Source organism: Citrus clementina, unplaced genomic scaffold (genome assembly GCF_000493195.1).
Source record: "Citrus clementina cultivar Clemenules unplaced genomic scaffold, Citrus_clementina_v1.0 scaffold_2, whole genome shotgun sequence".
Classification (NCBI taxonomy): Eukaryota; Viridiplantae; Streptophyta; class Magnoliopsida; order Sapindales; family Rutaceae; genus Citrus; species Citrus x clementina.
The window spans coordinates 390,137-405,039 of record NW_006262688.1 but is presented as its reverse complement, the minus strand read 5'-3'; the positions used below and the strand labels follow the sequence as shown (position 1 = coordinate 405,039).

Here is a 14,903-nt window from a genome sequence, read left to right as displayed (position 1 = left end):
GAATCTTTCAACAAATACTAAAATTTGGCCAACTTAGTAATTTGGTTCTTTGTGGATTCATTAGCTCAGCAATTACTGCTAGAGTCTCAATTATCTTAATGAGAATGTTCCATATATATTGCATTCACATTAGGATAAATTTTTATTGTGGAATAGATAAATCATCTCACAATGTCATTTAATAGGTTTGATTTTTCTCTTGGTGAGATTCATCAATTTAATGTTAGTGGGGCCTATAAAATTTGAAATGAAAATTTTGTAATATAGGTAATTTATAAGTTATAATTTATAACCAATTCCCCCCCCCCCCAAAAAAAACCCAACACCAAAAAGAAAAAAGGAATGTTTCTAGCAATGTGAAAAAAAAAAACAATCACAAACATGTTTTTATATATTAGTCAACTTTATTTTTTTTTTTCATGATTTCAACTTCTCAACAATTATAGGCAGTAATTGTTGGGAAAATATGCTCTTTAAAAGCATATGTGTTTATTTAATTGTAATAAATAATTTTTTCTGATTAATAAAATAAATGAGGTATTTTATTCAAATATCTTAATTGCATTAATATTTGTATTAAAGTCCATTTAATCATATTATATGTATTTATGTGATCACCATGTGGATTCACAGAAGACATAAATACAAGTTATCTTATGATTAAATAAATTTAGTTCGCAGTTGATAAATAAAGTTGGGCACTTTATTTAGGTATAGACTGTAATAAATTCATTGAATGATTTGTCTTAATCATGTATGAATTTATTGATGTAGTACGACTACATTGAACAGGATCACATATGAGATTTAATTAACTTTGTAATAACTGTCAGACTTATTAAATCTCATAGGCGTTGATTTTACTGTAATCTTAATCTTGAGTTAATTATGATTTCATGATTGTGATTGTTATTTCATTTGAGTTACCTATGGGCACGACACATCCTTGTGATCAAGATTACCCGGTATCTTGGTGGGAGCAATTATGAGTATTGGAGTTATGGATTAACAATATAGAATTTGTACAACACATCTCTTGATAGGTTTTCGGTACTTGATCATAGAATTCTCTGGCCAGAGTGTGTCAACATATTTAGTATGTTGAAAATGATCATTAGAGAAAACCAGTAAGGATCAAGGAATAAGATGTTATTAAATTGATTGGACAGTTGAGATATCAATTTAATTAACGATGTGGTACAAAGGATTGTGCAGTAAAGAAATCAATGTGGCTTGGAACGAATTATTATTCGAGCATACAATTATGGAAGTCAGTTCCAATCTTTTAGTGGAGTAGATTTGGAATTAAATAATTGGGCTAGTTTAATTACATGCCTAATTATTGTAGCCACTATTGTATGTTTCCAAATGATCCCCGGGTTAGCTCATTTAATTGATTGCACCACTACTGGACTAATAAGTAAGATAACTAGCAATTTGGGTCAAAAGCCTAAATATATCATTTAGTGGGAGGCTCCATTTAATTAGCTTTTGTATAAGGGGCCTTATGCTATTTTACAAGATGGGTCCCCTATTGAAAAAGCAAATAACGTGGGTTTTGTTTTTTCATTATTTGGAGCCTAAGGTTTTCACTAAAGGGAGATATATAAGGCTTATTTTTCTCAACAGAAAAAAGTAGAAGCCACTTTATACAGATCAGAGAAAAAGATTTTTCTCTCCATTGTTGAGAGAAAAATTTTCTCGTGCTAGTTGCTTTGGTAGTGATAAAGGCGCCCACACGTCAAGTGCAGATCGAACCTGAGTCATAACCTGGAAGATCATTGGTGACAGTTCGTGATCTAACAAGCGTGGTGGTGACGGATCGTGATCTAACAGGAGTGGTGGTGGCGGATCGTGATCTAGGAGCCTAAATCACTTCAGCGGAAAAAACCAACTCGGATTTTCAAGGTACGATTTCTAGAATACGAATTCTTATATATTATATGAGAGCGATCTTCAAAAGGTTTTATAAAAAATTAAAAACTTGATTTTTCCCCAATAGTAATATCAATTCTTTTAATAAGTGTATTCTTTATTTAGTTATTTTCTCCTGTACAAATAATTTTTGGACACTCAATCTTCATTAACTTAACTAAAGGGTTAAACTCCCAAAGTAGATAGACAAAACTTGTTCGGCCCAAGTTAATTAAGTCCACTTGCTTATTACTACTTATTGCTTGATTCATTGGAGAGCACATGAAATAATTTTGAAAAGCAGTTTAGTGCTTTGAGTTCTATATATCATCCTAGATATTGCGACTATTGTTACAGCATCCAAGCGCATTCCATTATGATCAAGTAAAAGTAAAACTAGTGAGATAAAATTAAAAACATGTTAGACAAAGCATTTATGTTCAATTAAATAAGTACTTGGTGACCTTCAAGGAAATTTTTGGTAGCTTATGATGATTCATCCAATTAAGTATTTTTTTTCTTCTGGATGTGGAATGGTAGATTGGCAGCCCTCCGAAAATACAAGATTTTCTTTCACATTTTGGTAGATTGCTAGATGCAGAATGGTTGGTCACTTTAAAGCCCTCAAATTACATGACATTTTCATTGGTTTAAGTTGTGTGTCAATTAGCCTCTTGAGTGTGACTTAATTAATTGACTTTATAATTGTTTATACGAAAGACACTTAATTATTAGACGCTTTATAAAATACATGTTAGATGTAGAATGGTAGATTGCAAAATTCATACAAAATTATGAATTAGTGAGATTGAACTCACCCATGGTATGAAGAACAATATGGCACATATTTCTTATATTATGCGTTATTTCATTTAGAGCAAATTAGAATTATTCACGTTATACTGAGCGCGACATTAATCTAACACTTTACTCACAAAGATTGGCAGTTGAGTTCATCATGGCTTGAAATTAAAGAAGCTTGCACTAAAATTGGGCTCTTCAAGTTTCAACAATTCAAAACAAAAGAAAGGTTGGTTTGTCTAACATTTTTTTTTTTGGTAAGAATGTTTGGTTGATCACCTCTTTAATTCTTTCACCTGCTGCAGCCAGTGATCCAAACAAAGATGCACACAAATCTATTGGTCAAAAATTGACTCTAAATCTAATAAATAAAATCTTTTCATTTCCTCAACTTAATTATCGACCAATATGTAACCTACATCCGCCATTAAACTTTCACGAACTCACAAATTTTGCTCGGCGTCACAGAAATTTCTTCTCATTTCAAGTGCATATAACACAGTGAGTTGTCTTGACGACCCCTTTTTTATATTGTTTCATCATCATATGGCCGCTGCATTTCGTGAAAAAGAGGCTTCAAGTGTATGAATGAGATGGTTCTTTATTTTGCATGCAACTCTTTTAAGGTATGTTAATTGATTCTTGTTGTTTAATTCATTCTTTTTGTTCCTGTTTTACTTATAATAATCATCATCATAACTATATTGTTAGTTCATTCTTTTCTTTGTTGTGGGTAAAATCTTTGACTTATATGCTCCAAACTTCTTAATGTTAATTAAATTCTGCAGCATTTTTGTTTTCCGAAACGTGTTTCTCTATTTTCTCGCATAAAACTTACAGAAAGCAAGAGTGGCTCTTCTGCATACACCTGTTGTCATTGCCATCAGTACTGTTTTTTTTTTTTCCTTTTCTTTTCTTTTAACTTTTTGTTCTTGTTTTTGTTATAATAAGTAAGTTTAATGGCTGTTATTTTATATATTTTTAATGGTTGTTATTTTATATATTTAGTTTATTAAGAACCAACTTTGTTCCACGTTAATAATGCATCAACTAGAGTAAGAGTACCAATAGACATGGTTATTTCTAAATAATAGTGACATTTTGCTAATATATGTAAAGTTTTGTTATAATGTTCACTAAATTTTGAGGTTTCACAAAACATATATCTTGAAGTAGTGGTTACAATGGAGCTGCTTCACTGTAGAACATTAATGATGACAGTCAGATCATAATAATAAGTGCATATTTTATATGTATCTCTATAATCATACGATAACCATCAATGCTCTACTGTGGAGCAGTTCCTATCTTAAAAATTTATATTCAAATTTAATTTAGAGCTAATTACATGATTTAAAGTGAAAATGTAGCCCCACTTAGACTTCTTACCTTTTATTAAAAAAAGGAGAAAGAAGAAGACATTTCATTCACACAAAAAGAACAAAATGGAAAATGAAGTACCATTATTATTTTTTTATACGTAGAAGTAATTTGTGTGTGTGTGTGTATTAAATGCGTTTTTGGTGCTATAATTGGTACTTGAAAATTGAAAGCATGTAAAATTGGTCTAAAGGACCACTCTAAATGCACACAACACACGCAAACAAAATGAACTATAAAATATTTTAATATTCTAACATATGTACAAAAAATGCAAAAATAATAATACATTATACAATTGTAAATATAATAACTTCTCTATTTATTTATTTAATAGTATCATAAACCATTGGTCGAGAAGATAAATAAATAAAGAAAAAAAAATCGAGGGTACAAACTTATATATAATAAATGTTACTAATTTGGGGCAGAAAATATTAAGGATTATGTAGAAATTAGCATTAGAAACCTCAAAAAATAGAAAGGGAAAAAAACTAATATATTTGCAAATAAATATATGATAAAAAATTTATTTAAGATTCTTAAAATTTGAAGCATATGACCATGGCACAAAAAAAGGAATTTTCTGTCAAACAAAGTACGGCCAGACTTACCAAATTAGTGTGCGACAAGTCAAGTAGTCAACCATCTACCAATCGCAGGCTGTTTTTGAGTAGACTGGTAGCTTCAGTTGACCGTTAGATATGATTAAAATCATCAGTCAAACATCATCTCCACCGTCCATCACCGCCTTCATAGTTCTACTACCTCTACGGTTCTACTACACTTTCGGTCGGAAGTCACCGCAAAATTTTTTGTTAAAAAATAAAAGTTATTATTATTATTTTTTTGTTAATTTGCTTGGTTTTAATTCAGTTTTTTTTTTCTCTATGATTTTCAATTGAACACGTGTAACTTAACATGTTCCTAATTTAAAGATATGGCGTCAATTCAATCTTGTCACATGTTTAATTTGTCATTTTGGTGAAAGTAAGAACTGATATTAATTCTTCTCACATGTGAGATTTGTTATCATTGTACAGAGACGTTTAAGATTTTAATAATACTATATTTATTTAGTTGGAATACCTAATTTGTATATCAATTAATAGAATAAATGATGTGTCATAATTTGATTGCCTCGAGTGATAGTTAATTATTAAACCTTATTATTTATAATTCAAATGATGAATTTTCAGTAGTGACAAATTAGTTGGAATATAAATTCTATAATCAAGATCTTAAATATGAATATTATACATCCATTAAATGAGTGTAATACAACAGAGGTACAGTAGAATCTCTTCTACAAACAAAAAAAAAAAAATTGGTATCTTAGATTTAAAAAATATATATATATATATATTGTCGTTTATTTGTGCATGAGAAGAATAAAAAAGGCCATATATGAACCCGACTTTAGCCGGAGAAAATGCGAGTTAATTAGATAATAAGAGAAACGTAATGATAGCCGTGAATGGCGATAGGAAATGCATCAACTTGCATGATCATTGAAAGATTTCACTTGTGGGATTAAGGGTTTTAATATGATCGTATGTAGGCTATTAACTGTAGTAAATATTGATTACGCAGCCAATTAGTCATTTAATCTTTGTAAAACTATCCAAGAAACACACAACATTAGAATTTCATTCCATCCCTCGCGATAACTCGAGATCTTGTGAGAGATCATAATTTAGAGCTTCTTATATATATGTGTTGTTAGCCAGACTCTTGTTCATATATAAAACAATTTTTGTACACCTCGCATAATTATTACTACCAAATCATCGCTTGTGTACGACATCCTTTTCCAAAGCTCTATAATCGCATTATCTCCCTTTCAGCTTTCAAGAAACTAATTAATTGTGCATGATATTGAAATTCTAGTGAAACGGGTGTATGAAGTTCCATGTATATAGCATTGGAAATTCACGTTACATTTTAAATATTATAAATGTAATGTGATCACATTCGCATGCTAGATTCAATACAATACAGCATATTAGTTGTTCAAGTTCTTGGTTTTGTTTACGGCAAACATGCATATTAATTTCCATCAATACGACACAACATTAAAGATGATAACAGATGATGAAGTGGAACAAGTGCATGAAGAAAATTAAACACAGAGAAATAAATATATAAGAAAAAACCCCAATGTGCATGCAATTTCATGTCGGACACGTATGCAGATGGTGATTCACTCGAAGGCTACTCAACGTGTTCATCAACCCTCTTGGACTCATCTTGGTTCAAAGAAGAAGCCATGATTGGAGATTCCCAGTTTGCTTCAAGGCCAAAAGTTGATGCCGCTGCAGTCGAAACCAAAGGATCCGATGATGAGCCAGTAGTTGTATTCGGCAATGCAATCGTCTCATTTGATAGGTGCTGCTGTTGTTGTTGTTGCAGTACTTGTTGATTATGCTGGCTAGCAAAAGCATCTTCATTGATCAACGAATTGAGAAACGAAGAGAAAACATCGTCGTTGCAGTAATTGATATCTACATCAACTTCATAGCTAAGCCCTTCGTTAAAAACGTTATTCACGTTATTGCTTCTCAAACCCAACCCCCCATCATCGTCATGATGATGATCACAATTCGATAAACTCGTATACGGGTTCTCCATCATCCCATTTTGATGATACTCACTGTCATGATCATCAACTAAAGCGTTCGGTGAATACCCATTTTCCTTATTGATCATCATGATCGACGAGATCATTCTACCACAGCCAGCAGAGGTATGACGTTGATCTAAATGACCAGATGAAACGGTCATTGGAGTGAGATTAGGGTTTGAGCTGCTCGAGTTTAGTATTGCTTTCGAAGTTGAAGCTTTGCTGTTGCTATTAGTAACTTGATCAGCAGAAGAAGGATCAAATTCTTGATTCAATGGCTTATGAGTTCTTGGATCAATCCCTTGGCTTATCAGCTTCTTACTCAGGTGAGTGTTCCAGTAATTCTTTATCTCATTATCTGTTCTCCCCGGAATCCTCCCCGCTATCAGAGACCATCTATAAAGCACAAACACAAAACCAAATTCAGTTAACAAAAACCCTAGCCCTAACTCTGAAGTACAAACCAAAAACAAACCGAGTAAATAAAATCCATGGAAACCCTAAGGTATTCGTGGGTTATTATATTCTTATTACCGGTTACCGAGAAGGCGATGTAGGCGAAGAATGAGATCTTCTTCATCAGGGGCGATATGTCCTCGTTTAACGGAGGGTCTCAGATAGTTCATCCAACGAAGCCGGCAACTCTTGCCGCAGCGGAGCAATCCGGCCCGTTTTGGCAGAGTTCGCCACCGGCCTTCGCCTTCTTTATTGATGTAGTTGGCCAGAAGCTCGTCTTCCTCTGGCGTCCATGGCCCTCTCTTTAACCCTACCTTGCTGCAACATGGCGTGCTCTTATTGGTTGCTGCTGCTGCTGCTGCTGCTGTTGATGATGGTGATGTTGATGGGTTCCTCATCGTCTTGTTATCTTCTTGTTGGCGGTGGTGGTTTTGGCTGTGAAGCTGCTGATGTGCTGAGCTCTCTCTCTGGTGTGTCAAGCTTTGGATTTGTCTCTACCCAATTTGTGTGTATGGATTGTGAAAGAATCCGATTCTTGTTATTGTTGTTTGTATGGTGTGATGATGAGATTGGATCATTTTATAGTAACATTTTTTTATGTATATTATTATATGATCGGTGATGATAGATGGGAGGATTATATCATTAAGCTTCCTTCATATTTTTTATTTTTTTGTTTTAAGGATATAGTTTGCCCGTTTGGATCAATTAGTTCCAAACTCTTAGGGAAATGACTCTGTCAGTCTGTCACTCGGATTGAATTTTGATCACATAACTTCGGTCTGTAAGTAATCACAAAATGGTATTCTCGTATTTGAGACGACAAAGAAATTCAGGGACTTGTTTGTCTGAACTGTCATTTTGTTAGTTGTCAATTTTCATTTTGTTAACAAAATGCCAATTGTCGGCTGACATTTTGTTTTGTTAGGAGACAATTGACATTTTGTTTTGTTAGGAGAATAGGAGCTGCGGAGTTAGGGACTTGTTTGAGACGACAAAGAAATTCAGGGACCTGGATGATAAACATTCTTTAAAATAATTGTTTGCTTCAGTTTGTCTGAACTTGGAAGTAGGTTTCAAAACGGCATCACGCTCTTGAGAGTACGCGTGTAAGGACGCGCTAGTTCATCTGCGAGATGCATAAGGAGGACTCGTAACGACTGTGACGCTCTCTCTCTCTCTCTCATGTCATCTTCAACCATTCATGATAATGGTACGGAAGCTTTTGGCCGTGCTTTGTGATTTGAAAATTTAATTGGATGATTATATACTGATTCGTACTTTGTCTTTTTCCCACACTTGGAGGGCAAATTTCAGACATCTTACTCAATTGAAAATGTACATTCTAAGGCACACTTGCAAATTGTGAAGTAAATCTTAATGAGTAATTAATTGGTGCAACCAATAAAATCTCTTAAAATGATATAAGAGATTAGAGATTCTAATTCCGCTCACATCAACACTATTAGTGTTCTTTTGAGATGTTATATGGGAATGTTTGGTTGAGATATTAAAATTTCTCATTACATTAAATTTATACATGTTCATATTTGGTAGATAAAAAATTACAGCAGTACTGCATTAATGGATCCAAACTAATGCGGTAACTACCCCTTGTTTTTTTTTTTCCTTTCGCTTTTGCTTTTGACTTTTGTTTTATAATAATATTAAGAGTTGGACTATTGGTACCCCTTCATTGATCTTATAAAATTCTTGTGATATTATAATTAGGCAAATGCTATGTTACAATTAATGTAACATAGGGGCTCCCAATTAATTATATTTAAAGACAAATATAAATATAATTAATTCCATTTATATTTTCTTTCTCTCTTCAATTTCATTTTACTTGCACAATATAAATTTTTGTAATCATTAAAATAATCTAAATTTAAGATGCAATCTATAAATTTTTTTCAATCATTAAAGTAATCTAAATTTAAGAAGCAAATTTTTAAGCCGAAATAATACTCTTGTAATATATGTAGCAACGAAATTAGGATACAACATTGTGAGAAAATAAATTAAATTAAATTTTATCTCACTACAAATAATTTTTTAAGGATTCTTAAACTAATTGTTGCACTCAAAATTTATATGTACGATGAAATTGTATTGGATCCATAAAATATTCAATATTTTATAAGGCTTTTCTTACTTTTTCTTTTAGATTTTTTTTAGAAATTAAATAATAAAACAAGTTTGAAGAGAGGAATGCAATTATTAAGACTGAAAGAGTGAAAAAATTATTAGAAATTGCAAGATTTATAAAGTGAAAATAATGTTTATTTAGAAAAGGGTACTTTTGGCATTAAATGAAATATAATTTTAAAAAAAAAGAGTTTCAAAAGGATTTTGGAGGGGTGCTAATAGTCCGACTCTAATATTAATAATAAATAAATATAATTTTTTATTTAATATACTATTTTATAAATTTTTTTATTTTTATATTATAATTTATTATAACTAATAGTAAATATTTAAATATGAATAAATTTCAATAATATTAATTTAAAATTAAAATTAATATAAATAATAATATAAAATATTAATACAATTTAAATATACTAATATAATATTTAAATTAAGAGTAATGATACAGCCACAAACTCTTGTACAAACTTATTTTATACAAACTGATGTGGCATGATAAGATTGGTTGAATTAAACATCACTTGGCCCACATGATTTGTTTTTATTAATTTATATTTCCATTCAACCAATGAATTAATGCCACGTCAGTTTGTACAAAATAAGTTTGTACAAGAGTTTGTGACTGTATCATTACTCTTAAATTAATCACACAAAAATTAATACAATACAGTGTAAAACCAAACATTATATAATATTATTATACAGTGCTAATGCAATATAACATAATATAATAAAATACACCAAATTGCACAAAACATGATATTTATAGGCCAGCAACGAAAGCTATATCATAAATTCCTAGAGGATTGACTGTTTTGCTTTCATAATGGTCAGACCTTCAGTTGGCTACGACCATGACACTGGGAAAAGTCTCCAAATTTGAGAAGTGCTGATTTGCTGCAAAATGAACAGACAAAGCAATTCAGTTTGCTAATTGGGCTAAGCCATTCACTTACGTCGTTAGAAGTATTCTCTCATTGGGATGGGTGGTTTCGCCTCCTCTCTCCTCGGTGATTTTAAATATTTGTATGTATTATACAAATGCGGCCATGAAGAACCATTCGGTGCTTTTGTGGTTGTCATCGAAGGTACCAGTAGCTCATGCTGGCATGTTTTGCAATCTTATGTGCTTGTATTTTTGTATGGTGTTGAAATGTCTAGCACTCTCTGTCAAGCCTTTAGATAAAAGCAGCTTCAGAACCTCAACCCCTTCTTGCAAAGCAGTATCAATCTAGGAAAGGAGACCATAGAACACTATTACGCAATTGAAACTAATGTCCTGGTAATTAGTCAACAGAAAGCATAAGAAAGATATGTAGCCATATGTTGTGAAAAATATATATCTTTGAAATAAATTAATTATAAAAAAAAAAAACCCTAGTTGCTATATGATGGATAGAAGAGATGCAGCTACTGAATTTGAAGCAAGAGTAAAGTGAAAAAATTCAAGGCGATATTCAGAACAATTTTGTTATCTGAAGATCCAATAAGCATTTTTAAGTCAAATAGAAGATCCAAAATTGATGTATCCATTCTCTCTTTTGCTTGGAAACAGAAAATAGTTGTTTCAGAAACAACAATGCAGCATACCGGGTGTTCAGAGGAATACTCACTCCGAACCTCACTTCAACCAAAAGGGTAAAAAGGTTTCGTAAACATTTGATTTCCTTCACAAAATGTTGTTTAGCTCCTATGCATTTGAGAAAAAGATAACGATTAAATTCTGATGCTCAAGGTGTGGACAATATGTGCTTAGATTCAGTAGGCATTTCATAAGTTTTCCAAAGTAAGAAATTCATTTTCAAAATCTACTAATGGAGATTTTCTAACAAAACCAGGAATATATATTACAGATTAAGAGCTTCAGTAGTCAAATATATAAGCTATGTAATTTGTAAACCTTGTTTCTGTCATCCAGCTGAGAAAGTATTCCGAGTAATATAGGGAACCCTCAAAATGACAACTGAATGTAGATTTTGTAAAACACATTTACTCAGTGATTTTGAACTTACTCGCTCTCGAGCTATTGCATTAAACTTCTGCAGCAAGAAAGCTTTAGGATCCATTTGACCAGGAGGCCTCCCAATACCTAACAAGAGACTAAAATATATTAGTTATTTACTTATTGAAAATCTCTAACAGTTTGTAGGGGTCTTGAACCAACCAATTCTTAGCCGAGCAAATTCTCGGTTACCTCGAAAGTTGTTCATCACACTCTTCAGCCTATAAAATAATGACAAATGGGTAAATAAATATAGATAAACAATCACAAATGTTTCATAAATTATTTCTATAAAATAGCAAAATTTTGCCAAAAATTATAAATTTATAATCTCATACATATATGAGCAAACAAGTTCCTAAAAAGTAAAAAAAGACTTTAAACAAACCAATACTCTGACAAAGACAAACTCATTACATTGACTTTGTTTTCAGCTTTAAAGTAGACATGGTCTGTGAAAATTCATACATATACATTCAATATGTGTGAAAATTCATACAAATTCACACATATTCAGCCCGGATCAATGGGCAAAGAAAGAAATAATTCTTAGAAAACTCTCAAAAGGCCAAACAGCTATTAACTACAGATTAACCAGTAAAATTGCTTACTCATGCATTTAACATGCAATTTAGCTGCCGCTTTCTCAAAATGAAGCATTTTAAGTTGGTAAGACCATAAAACTAAATATAATTTTTTGCAATCAGATTTCCTGGAAACAGGTTCAAAGGCTCCAATATACACACCCATTGTGGCCTCCATGACCTCCATTGTGGCGCAGACGAAGCACTCCACAAGGTAAGCCCATGTCATCATGAAACTGCAACAAGAAAAGTACAATTACCACAAGGTAAACCCATGCCATCATAAACTATAAAATGCTATCATCATCAAAGAAACAACAGAGAACTCTTTACGAAGTAAAAGTACAATTACCACAAGAACACGATTAAGAGGTAACTTATAATAAGCTGCAAGTGGTCCAGTCTGCATTTGAAGGTAGAGAACACAAGTTAATACATTATACTAAAATCCTAGGTGAAATATTACAGGAATGTAAAAGAAATAAATGAAATTCCTAGCAGAAAATTTTGATAACTGAACCCAAAACTAAAACCACTAGAAACTTTATATAAATAAAATTCTATAAACAATTTTTATTGGAAAATTGGAAGAAAATTTTCTTTCCTTTTTTCAATTTTGACAGGGTGGGGGGAAGGGATGAAAATTTTCTACTGTCAAAGATATTTGATCAATGAATTGCCCTTCTAACTCCAAGATACACTAAGTAAAAAGCTTCATGAAATACAAGTATCAACGCCTTGCCCTTATAACTCCATGATACACCAAGTAAAAGCCTTCATGAAATACAAGTACAAATACTTGCAAACATATACAAGGATAGAGACACTTTTCAGATACTCCAAGAAGTATGTCTCAAAAGCTTACAGATTCACCGCTCAGATTCATGTAAGTCTGTGGCTTTGCAAGGAGTACAGGGGCATCACCAACAAAACCTGAGATAGATTAATCAAGCATCCATCAACAAGGAGAACAAACAATAAAAATGTCTTAAAACAAAGAACGAAGGGCCCAAATATAGACCTTGTCCGAAAGTAGCTTTGCAATGAACCGTGTTCATAGAAATCCCTTGTGATTCAGCAAATGCGTCGATCATCTCAAACCCCACCTGCTAAAAGACCAGATAGAATGGAAGCTTGAAGTTAAACAAACAACACAAGAAGGCTGAAACTATAATTTTAAAATACATAATGAAGATGTACTACTATTGTACATTGTGTCTAGTTCCTTTGTATTTATCTCCCGGGTTACCCAACCCCACAAAAAGCCATGGCCGAGCAACAGCAGTGCAGAAACCACGCCTCAGAAACCTGTTAATAAGCATCTCCTCAAATGTTCTCAGTTTCCTTCCACTTCACTGCAATACAGGTTCTCCATCTTTAGTAACAATTTACTATCACGTCAGCCCCATGGTTTGAAACAAATGAGGATTTGACCAAAAATAAAGAACAACAACCCAATCCAACCATTTGACAGCTTAAATATTTTATTTAATGTCATTTCCTTCAATAATTTGCATCAATAATTAAACAAAAAGCCATTATCTTATCATGAACCTTCCACATTTTTTTGGGGGGGGAACTACCAAGTTTGGGATGGAATCTACAAGGAAACTAACAGAGAAACCCCAAATATGTTTAAATTGTGCAAAATAATACGAAATGATAACTAATTTTAAGGCCATAAACCATAAATCTTAAAATAAAAAAGTAACACCCTGAAATAATTTAAAAGTAAATTAAAAAAATAAATATTAAATATTGTGTGACTGATAGAGATGAGCTCAGCGAAATGGTCAGAACGAGTTGCTGACTCACATGAACTGAAATTTTGGATTGGTTGGGAGCAACTGATAAGGTGACCGTGTTGAGGAAGTAAAATTTCACTGTTTGGCCTAGGGGTGGGCAAATCGCGTTTCGGTTAGGCTTGTTCGGGTTTTGGTTTCGGTTACAACCCATTCAAATTGGAGAATTCAACCCAATTGGGTTCAGAACACGAACCTAAACGGTTAGGTTCGGGTTCCGGATAGGTTCGGATTGAAAGTTCAGGTCTAAATTTCAGTTTGGTTTGCAGTTCGGGTTACAACCTATTCCAAAATTCAATTCAAATTCAAAATGAATCAAATCCCAGCCAGGCAGGACCTAAAATTTGAAAATCAAATACCAGCCCTGCTCAAAGATGCAAAAATGAATACCAAATGACAAACATATATAATACATTAATAACCCATCACCAAGAACACTCGAGACAACAACAATTACAATGTTAATAAACCGAATCAACAACAATCACAAACAGCCACTATACAAAAGAAGATTGAACAGTCTCAGTGCCTGTTCCGCCACTCACCAAGCCCAAAAGAAGATTGAATTACAAACAATCATTCATGCACCATTTGGAATCGCATCTATAACCTTACCTTGTGCGGCTGACGACGGCGAACGAAGCCGGAGGCAGCGCAGCAGCTGGAACGAGGAAGCAAATCGAGAACGGCTAGAAGCTGCAGCGTCGGCACACTTGAACCAAAGTGACAGCGCCGGCAGCGTGGGCGTGGGCGTGGGCGTTTGTCAGCTTAGGGTTAGAGGGGCGTTTGTAAGCGGCGGCTGTGGCTGCAGAGAGGACGTGTGTGAGTGAATGTGTCGTTCTCTCTTTCACTAAGATTAGGACTGCGTTCTGGTTTGTTAATTGTTATATCAAAATTCTATTAAAAGAAGAAAATTGTTATATCGAAATTAATTAAATTAAATTATCTTTTTCTTTCGAGGAAAATAATATGTATAAAAATTTATTTGTTAATTGTTATAACAAAATTGAATGAAGTATTAAGTGATTGGTTGTTGTATAATTCAGCACCAAATAAAATTTAATTAAAAATTAATATAGATTAAATGTAGGACCAAAAAATATAGGACATTATTATAATACATTGCTAATATAGTATAATATAATATATTTGCATTAAAATAATAAAATACACTGTAATTAGTGTTT

At 32.7% G+C, this 14,903-nt stretch overlaps 2 protein-coding genes across 5 annotated transcripts; both read right to left on the bottom strand.

Moving 5' to 3' along the window:
- Positions 1-6,209: 6,209 nt before the first annotated feature.
- Positions 6,210-7,741, bottom strand: LOC18053295 (transcription factor MYB34). Its single transcript, XM_006445545.2, has 2 exons — positions 7,253-7,741; positions 6,210-7,114 (listed from the first exon to the last, which is right to left on the bottom strand). Exons 1-2 carry the CDS (start codon positions 7,570-7,572, stop codon positions 6,310-6,312), a joined length of 1,125 nt encoding a protein of 374 aa, XP_006445608.1. The 5' UTR covers positions 7,573-7,741; the 3' UTR covers positions 6,210-6,309.
- Positions 7,742-10,051: 2,310 nt separating this feature from the next.
- Positions 10,052-14,583, bottom strand: LOC18053294 (peptidyl-tRNA hydrolase, mitochondrial). 4 transcript variants are annotated; one of them, XM_006445539.2, is made up of 9 exons: positions 14,332-14,583; positions 13,126-13,269; positions 12,936-13,023; positions 12,780-12,847; positions 12,267-12,317; positions 12,077-12,150; positions 11,493-11,551; positions 11,341-11,417; positions 10,052-10,559 (listed from the first exon to the last, which is right to left on the bottom strand). In XM_006445539.2, exons 2-9 carry the CDS (start codon positions 13,234-13,236, stop codon positions 10,428-10,430), a joined length of 660 nt encoding a protein of 219 aa, XP_006445602.1. In that variant the 5' UTR covers positions 13,237-13,269; positions 14,332-14,583; the 3' UTR covers positions 10,052-10,427. The 4 variants fall into 4 exon arrangements, with proteins under 4 accessions (XP_006445602.1, XP_024046175.1, XP_024046176.1 ...); XM_024190407.1 differs by having other exon boundaries at positions 11,523-11,551; XM_024190408.1 differs by having other exon boundaries at positions 11,523-11,551; positions 12,936-13,020.
- Between the last annotated feature and the right edge of the window lie 320 nt (positions 14,584-14,903).